The sequence below is a fragment of the Melanaphis sacchari genome, unplaced genomic scaffold (genome assembly GCF_002803265.2).
Source record: "Melanaphis sacchari strain LSU unplaced genomic scaffold, SCAv2.0 Contig2_pilon_pilon, whole genome shotgun sequence".
Taxonomy (NCBI): domain Eukaryota; kingdom Metazoa; phylum Arthropoda; class Insecta; order Hemiptera; family Aphididae; genus Melanaphis; species Melanaphis sacchari.
Window position 1 is genome coordinate 3,547,324 of NW_020271173.1, and position 10,010 is coordinate 3,557,333.

A 10,010-nucleotide genomic window follows, 5' to 3' on the forward strand; every position below is an offset into this window, starting at 1 on the left:
TGCGTGCGACAACTTGACCGTTACTTTATTTAACGAAATGATAAAATATACAATAAATTATGATGTGTGAGCATATCATTACAGGCTTTTAAATAAGAATATACATATTTTCATAAACTTAACAGTTGGTCTGTTTCAGATTAAATCATTTTTTATAAGTAAGTTTTGTAGTTTGTTATAGATAAAAAATATAAGGAGTAGTGTGTACTAAAAATAAAAGATTATTCTTCAAACTAATTAAAGTGCAATAATATAGGCACTTTTTTTTTTTTTTTGAATTTTGAAAAAGTGAAAATAAATTGCAGACGTCATATAAGTAATACAATATTGCGGCCTAATAATTATACACGTTGTCCGATAAGGATCGCGAAAAATAATAATATTGTGCCTAGCGAGTTGGTAAACACATCCAAGAGGTACAAAATTCATTCTCATCATACCAATATTATAAAATGCGTACACATAAACGTTGAATAACTTACGAAAAATAAAAACTAAAATTTAAAAATTTAAATATCGGGATGACCGATATGGTGGCGGTGGTTTTAATTTTTAGTGGTAAAGAATGCTCCTGCAGTCTTGCAGAGGAAGGAACAGACGGTTATAAATTAAAAAAAAAAAAAAACACACACACACACACACACAAACCGTTTCATAAATCATAATGTAACAGTCACCTTTGACTTATTAAAGAAAGTTTCAAAAATATTATGACGTTATGGATCTCGGTAGATACATTGTTATTCGGCTGGCGTACGGGTGTTTTTTCTACTTAGTAATTTCAACCGTCACGCGATCGTCTTCTGCCGGACCTCGACAGGACCCATACACTCACACACACACAAACACTGCGATGTATTTATAGTAAATATTTTTGCACTGTAATTTGATTCGTGTAATCTAACGTCGGCATCCAATCAAGTCACGCATCGTCTCTGATTTGAGAGGTGATTATAATGATAATAGTAATAATAATATTATATTTATTTATAAAAATCTTTAGTGAATATTATAATATAATATTTATTTTTCGATATTCCGTCGTCCGCATCCGGATCCGGTATGACCGGTATTATCTAGGAATACGATATAGTTATGTAATGCACACGTTTCTTTTTCACGTGTAATAATAATTATTATTATCGCTGTTCCATTTACCACGCACGCGCATAAATTTGTCCGGTGGGGGGGCGTAGAAACTCGAAATCGCACTGTCTCGGCGACCGCGCGCCGCCTCTCCCAGCATGTCATATGTTCGCGGCACCGCGCGCGCGAATCCGGCTCAGTATCGCGCGGAACTCCCTTTCGCCGCTTCTGGCCCAACCGATTCCCGAATTCCCGCGGCCCACCGGCAGTAGCTCGTACACGGGTGTATAGGTATAGCCGTACGGCACGGGCGCCAACACCACCGGCCAACGATGTCTTCGCTGTTGTCGTCCACGACGGCGGCCCCGGTCACTTCGACCGTCTCCTCTTCCGCCGCCGCCGCCACCACCGTCGCCTCCGCCGCCGCCGCCACGGGCTCGACGGCGGCGGTGACCACGCTGACGGCGGTTTGCGTGGCGTTGGCGCTGATTTTGGTGGCCATGTGCTTGTTGGACCTGCCGTACTTCTTCCGGTCGCTGTTCAGCTACGTGTCGGCCACGTGCTTCAAGAAGAAGCTTCGGGCCACCGACACGGCCGTGTACTCGTCCGTGTGCCTGACTTCCGACCTGGACGTGTACCTGACCCACATGAACAACGCCCGGTACCTGCGCGAGATCGACCTGGCCCGCATCGAGTTCCTGTTGCGCACCGGCATATGGCGCGAGCTCCGGCGCCGCGGCGGCCTCATATTCACCATCGCCAACAGCGTCCGGTACCGGAGGTTCGTGCGCACGTTCAGCCGGTACGAGATCCGCACCAGGATCGTGTACTGGGACGACGTGTCCATATTCTTCGAGTTCCGATTCGTGTCGAAGGCCGACGGGTTCGTCCGGGCCATCGTGTACAACCGGCAGCAGGTGGTCGGCTGCAGCGCGGACGAGCTGATGCGCACCGTCGTCGGGGGCGGCGGCGGCGACGCGACAGAGGCCGCCAAGACGGCCGCCGATGGCGCGTACCACCGGCCCGAGTGTCCCATCGAGATACACCACTGGATACAGTCCAACCTCATGTCCAGCGCCAGCCTCAAGGCCGAGATCGGCGACGGCGATCCGCTGTAACGCGCCCGCCGCGCACGTGGGCGGCCGTTGGGTGCCTCGCGCTACTAGGTCACACGGTACACCGCGCGGACCAGAGAAATTCGTTTTGGTGCATTTTCCTCGCGCATGACAACGTCACGCCGTATCGCGTACCGAGTCGTAATTCCGCGTGACGTTTAGTGTGCATAATATTATTGTTAAATTCTGCGAGTCTGTTGATGTCGCTTGGCTTATACTATCACGCGAGGAGGTAGGATCAACAGTGTACCGAAAATCCGTCTGCATTTCGATCAGCGCTTGTCGGTATCAAGCTATATACCTAAGTATACCTATTACTGTATTATTATTAATAGTAGTTTCGGGTCGAGTCAATAGGCGATATTGTTTTTTTTTCTTTCCATATTTATGCGAACATTTTTTATTTTGAATGTACAAATTTATTATTTTACAAGTATGATTAGATACTATTCAACGTGTTCATCAATAGGATTATTTTCCCGTCATTTTTGTTTAAAGTTAAGTATTCTTCTCCGTCGTATCTTTTTTTCGAAATAATTTTTCATTTTTGCACCCAAACACGCGTATTTCATTTTACACCTTCACATATTTTCAAAAAACGATGTGTCCAAACGTGTCGCGTCCATACTGTGATAAACTGCTGCATCTTCATCTAGTGATGTACACCTTGATAAATTTAGTGCACGCGGCGCTATTGCATATCGATTATTATCGCTTTCAGCTTTGAACGTGGGCTCGATTGGTTTTTATTGTTTTTTTTTTTAAAAATATCTTAAATTTGATATCGATTACACAGAGATACACATACACACCCATGCATAAAAAATAATTAAGAAAATATTTTATTATATAACCGTTTGTATACCAATCGAGACCACATTATAACGTCATATACTTATGATAATTAATATATTACAAATTATATAATATAATTGATTATTATAATCATAATTATCATACTCGACTGTACTTTATATGTTCTAGTCTAATTGTCTGCCTTTTATATAATTTAATTATGATTATGTTCAGATACTCTTGTATACTATAGTAATATAAATCAGGACGTCCGTTTACTCGGCAATGTATTTGATGTTAATATATATATACAATAAAATATGCATAATATTATTTTTACAAACCTATAAGCTTTGAGTTTTATTTATTTAATTATCTTGTGTATTTTATTGTTACTGCTTTACTTTACTGTATGTAGTGATTGACTTGTTTATTGTAAAAAAAGTATTCTTTCATTGTTTGTTGTATTTCATACAGAATCCTACTAAAATATATTATATCATGCCATGATAGTTTACAAACAAAACATGAATGTACTATTAACTTCAGTTAAAGTCGTTTTAACGGTAAAATAACTTCAAAGGCCAAGTATTATTAATTGATTCATAAATTAATTACCGTTGATTCAAAATACGTAACTTTAGTGAAATTTATTTTTAGACATAACCTTTGATCTATAAAATAAATCTAATTTTGAACATTAGTGATCTGAACCGTTGTAAATCGGAAAAGTTGGTCAGTTTAATACAATAACTTCTCGTTGAAGTTGTTTAGATACCTTCGGTAGTTTTGTGTTCAAACATTTCTTATTGTTATTGGCTATATTTTAGCGAGTTACAAATTCTTTATTTGATCTAATAGATGTATCATATATAAATAATTTATTTACGGTTTAATTTTATGTATAATATACATTATAATGTTTCATTAATCATTGTTATTATATTGTATACTACTAATATGCATTAATGTGATATTCATAACACTATGCCTACTAATAAATAACAATAATATTTTTTATAATGATATTAGTTATCGAAATTCAAGGTCCAACTTAAATACATTTTTTACCAATCCTTCTACCTATACTCTATACGTATGAATTATACATCAAGTATGTAACGACTTAAATTAAATTGTTTATAATATTAGAATTATTTTATAACAAATGTTCATAGATAATAATATTATCATCATCGCTGTTACTATTTACGAACATTCCTTACAAATTCCATCTCAAATTTCTAAAATACTAATTTATTTTACTTCTCCATTTTCATTGTTATTCTAGAATGACATTAGGTAAGTACGTGTATTTTATCATTATTGGCATCGTCGAACCAACACTGTCAAACACGTTCTAGAAAATATTTTCATCGTTTTAGGCGTGAATAAACTATGAATACCTATACTGAATTTAATTAAAACATAATTCAACAGCCTTGATGCCACGTTATAAGTTCTCATAAATCGTATTTTAACGATAAAATTCGTGATTTTATTAAAACAATAATTATTTAGTGCAGAACAAAATACAATAATGTTATGATGTTGCAATATTATTTTTGACTGAAATTTCTGCTTTTTCTTGGAATAAGTTTAATTATTAGACAAAAGATATTTATGAAACATTTATATTTATTTATTTTTAATAGGTTCCAACTTAAAACAAAGGTTTTTTACAAACAAATATTTGGTAATAATAACTAATATTTCAATAGTTGGGCCTGTACTCTGTATTACAAAATAGATATAAATAATTGTATTAGTTATAAATTATTAAATCATAAAATACGTAAAATACCACTTATATCAGTAAAAATTAACAAAGTATAAAAAGTATTTATGACGTATTATTTTAAAATAGGTATTATCATAAAATATATAATTTTAAAACTGTATAATTAATTTATCTATAAAAACCCAAATTATAATAATAGTATGTATTTTATTGTGTTTACTCAATATCTATTTTGTCAAAGTAAAAAAAAGATGATTAAAAGTGTGTATAATAATATTAATAATGTCAAATACCTACTTATATTATAAAAATTATAATTACAATTTATTAAAAACCTTTTGGCATACATTTATGTAATGGTTTGTACATGTTTACACATTTTTTTATGTATTTTAATATTAACAATCATGTTTTACATTTGGTTTATATCTGTAAATGCATCTTTTTATATTTTTATTACTAGCATGATTCATCTTTAAATATTCAATATTTGTTCATTTTAACACCTTATTAATTTATTTTAAATATTATTGCATCATAATATCGTAAAAGAACTTATTAGTTAAACCATTAAAAACACTAAATATTATTTATTGATAAAAAAATGCTCAATAGATATAACACTCGTAATTTTCACGTAATTATAATTGATTTACATTTTTTTCTAAGTCAGTGTGAACTAAAAAATCTTTTATATCTTCACTAAAACATCATAACACCATTTAGACGTTGGATGGAATAAATAATGTGTTAAGTCTAAACTAATTGAGTTAAAATAATAGGGTTTTATTTTAATCATATTTACTATATTGTAAGACTTTATCGAGTATTATACTTTAAATATTGAAATACACGACAGCAGCATTTCTTAATTTGAAATTTCTACAATAGTTTTTAAGTTTAATAATCAAACTATAATCTATAGTGATATTTAAACTATATATTTACATATCTACTGGAAAAAAAAAATTAAGCTTGTTAAGTTTTAACCAGTTTTTGATTTATAATTTAATAAATATCCATAAGTTCAGCTAACAATTAATCCTAGAGACAAATTAAACTACAAAACTTAAATTAAATATACGTAATATTACCAGTATAAGATAAATTGTAAATAATTGAAATATTCTAGTTGTTGATAGATAATAATAGATATTTGATTTTAACAATAAACTAGGTAGTACAATTCATAACGTAAAAATTATTACAATTATGAATAGTAGCATATAACATTATGATTTATGAATAATACATGTCATCGTGTCAATATCGAAGTGTAGAACTAAACGTGATCAATCGTTAAATATAATGGTGCTCTTTGTTTGCGGATTTACAATTATTATTAAAGTAAATAATATAGTTAGACTATACAACTTATTTTATACAAAACATAAATAATATATATATATATATATATATTGGGCGTAAATTTGAAATACCTATTGACTACAGAGTATAGGTTCGAGGTAAGTATCCAATTTTCAATCTGTTTATAACTTTATTGTTGATGATTATGTCACAACAACGAAACAACAGAAAAAACATTTCTGCTGCAATTTTAGGACTTGTGAGAACTGGAATCAATATAACATACCCATTATTTAATTTTAATGTACGTTCCGTGTACACATTTTGTTGTGGAACATTGATTGGCAAAGTGCAGACAACGAAAATGCGTTGTGAAGTTTTTTAAAATCATTGTCATCTAAAGTTGTGTGTTGGATAGATACAAACGCTAACTAATAAGTCATCAAAACAGCCTTTTGAAATTCTAATGTAATCATTGACTGTTTTGAATAATCAATTATTATGATTTGTGTTTTGCATATACTATTAAATAATAAATAGTAGCCGTCGATTGTTCTATGGTCGAAGCACATAAAAAATGTTAAATTATTTAAACAAATATTTTTTTTATAATCAATTTTTTTCAATTAATAGTAATTAATATAAATGTTTTATTCAGAATTGACTTAATTTAAACTCGATTTAATAAAAACACACCCTGTACGTGCCACAACGCAATAATAAATATTAAAAAAAAAAACTGTTTTGAAAATATTGTTAATCACTTAACTACTATAGTCTAATTTTGGAAAAAATATTTTTTGAATATATTAATAATTATAAATTAGCGTTATCAATTATATTATGAGTATAAATGTAACATACAGACTTAATAAAAAAGTAAAAACTGTATTATAATTTATAATATAGTAGTGATTTTAATGTTGTGCCTATTATTAAACTATTATTAAGCTCGTTGACTACTTAATGACATGATTTATTTTTCTTAAAAGTTGTATTTTTGTTGATTTTTTAGTTTCAACTTATAAATTATATGTAGTAGTATGGCTATAAAGAGTATACATTGAACTAAATAATATAATGCGTTCACAATGAAGTTATAGTTATAATAATAGCCAGTTTCAAATGGACTAAATTGTTAATAGCAAATTACCTTCATTAAACTTTATTAAACTCGTGGAATTTCTTGGGCCAAAAAATACATATTGTTTGAATGTTTTCAAAACAAAAATAAAACGATTAATTATCCCTTAAAAAAAATCTATATCATAACTTCTAAAAATAGTTTTCGATATTTGATAATAATAATTTTAAATTTAACTGAATTTTAATTAGATACTAGAAAAAACATTAAATGAAAAGTTAAAATGAGTAATAATTAATGACAATATCAATCTGTCAACAAAATCATTTAATTAGTTGTACTTTCTTAAATATAATATATGTATTTTACTTTAAAATTACATTACAATGTGTCAGATTATTGTTATAGACCCTGTATATAGAAAAAAATAACAAAAAACCCTATTGGTATTTTAAAAATATGAATAATTTAAATACTAATGGTTTTAATGGAATTTGATGTGTATAAACATAATCAAAATATAAACATAATAATAAATAGCTGCTTTTAATCAGTGTTTTAACTAATAGTTTTTTATGTGTAAATATAAAGCTAAGTTTAGACTATTTCTAAATTATTTTTATGTCCATGAGGCCTGTAATTAAATAACTGATGCAAATTTGAAACAACTATTTTACGATAGTTTCAATTTTTTTGTTATACCTTATATCAACTATTTTCATTATAATCGGAAATTTCAGCATTAGTTTTCAAATAAAAACTCAGTAAAGGTCACGAAAAAAAACAAAATTAAGGTAAAGTACATCTGTGTTTAGTGGTATATGTTATTTTAAGTTTGATAAAAATAACTATGCAAATATTTTCACCGATCGAAAACATAAAACAAAAGCTCTTGATAAATAATTTCAAAAAGTTTTATTTATATAATTAAGTATTTCAACCGAACTAATCTACTCATCGCTTAAAAGTTTCATAAACTTAAAAGTCGGTTAAATTAACTCTTTTTGGTGAGATACTAAATTCTAGAGATTATTATACCTACAACTTATGATTCCCACTTATGATATTTAATTTTAAGTCACAGACAACTAAGCAATGCGTATAATAAACTGTACATCAGTAGTTTCCAGTACAAAGATGGTAGACCTGGGAGAAAGACCTAAGAAGTCTACTGATCGAAGTAAGAGGTATATGTTTAATCGAATAACCAAGTTGCGACTACTCGTTTATGACGCAAAGACACACGTGGGTAACGGGTTATAATAATGTTATGTAAAAATATAAGATATTTATAGCGTGCTAAATAAATATATAAATTGTATAAAATAATAATTAGTTAAGGAAATTTGTGTTCGTATCATTATAAAAATGTGTGTACAACTAAAAAAAATCATAAAAATAAATATTTCCTTCATTTTTACGTTAAACAAAATTATAACGATTACATTTGCAAAAAGCGAAGATGAGAAACTTCTATTATTATTTATTATATATGAAAAAAATATTCCAGTTCAATTCAAGTTTTACCTAAAGATTCATGGTTAAATCTAATTGGAAATCACTGCTGTTTAGTATAAATTATATTATTATTACATATTATCCTGTGTAGTGTGTTTTGAAGATGCCCGGATTATTTCGTTATACATAGTTGGAATACAATTCACTAAGGTGAAATATATTTTTATTATTAACTTATTAGTAAACTAAACTTAAATCGAGAATATTGTGAAAGTTATAAAATAATACTTTACGGAACAAACATTACGTCTCGCTACAAGTATATATATATTTAGTCTCAGTGTAACAAATATATTACATAATTTATATTTTGGATCGTTAGCAATTAGTTCACGTTCAACGAAAAGTATTATAATAAACTATACTACTCAAATTAATGTTATTGTTTTTCATTTTGAATGAAAGTTAATCTTTTTAATTTAAGACACGTTAAGTCATGAACAGAATTCAAGTTTAAAGGTTTCAATGCACTTGTCATTAAATATTAATTAAAAAATAAATAACATTTTTAATAATTAATTCAATAATAGATAGTATGTCATAATAATTTATTAAATAAAGCGATAAAAACTAGTTGTACCAAATACATATTGTTAAGTATTTATAATTCTGGATAATATAATATAATCTATTTAATATAAATATAATATTATGCTATAAATATATTGGTCTAAAAAAATTGCTATTCTTTACAAATTATTTGAGATATAATATGTATTATTTATTTGGTGTAAAAAATCAAATTATTGTACATATAATAATACATACACATATGTTATGTCATAATGTGTATTGTTTAAATAATAAATGAATTTTTTCATTCTTAATTTTCAATACATTTATTGTTATTTTAATAATATAATCTATTCTTTGTATTATTGTTAACTATAAAGCTTGGTTTATCGTTTGTGTTTATTTACTATCAGCCATAAGTCCGTAAACTAGTTAAGAAAAAAAAAGAATTTCTATTTGATATTGTGATGTTATCAAAATTATATTAAATTAAGCTATTTAAAAAAAAAATATACAGACAGAATTCTCATAAAATTTTATTTTTTTTTACATATATTTTACTTATAATCTATTGAATCTGGCTGACAACGATCTGGTAATCGTATGGAAGATGGTTTTATTGTATCTATAATATTACAGATGAATAGAAATATTTCTCACAAAAATTGTTTACGACCGGATTTTTATGTGGGTGTCATTGATGATTTTTTTTTCTAATTGTTTATTGTGGATTTTGTTTTTAATATTTAACGAAATGCAATATTTTTGTTATAAATAATAAATATAAATGAGAAAATACTTTGCTGAAAAATTGGGCTATATGATATTGAAAAGAAAAAAAATAACAATT

General features: G+C 29.2%; 1 protein-coding gene across 1 annotated transcript; it reads left to right on the forward strand.

Moving 5' to 3' along the window:
• The first annotated feature begins 1,236 nt into the window (after positions 1-1,236).
• Positions 1,237-3,277, forward strand: LOC112595835 (protein THEM6-like). The gene has a single exon (XM_025341211.1). It carries the CDS (start codon positions 1,419-1,421, stop codon positions 2,202-2,204), a length of 786 nt encoding a protein of 261 aa, XP_025196996.1. The 5' UTR covers positions 1,237-1,418; the 3' UTR covers positions 2,205-3,277.
• The last annotated feature ends 6,733 nt before the right edge of the window (positions 3,278-10,010 follow it).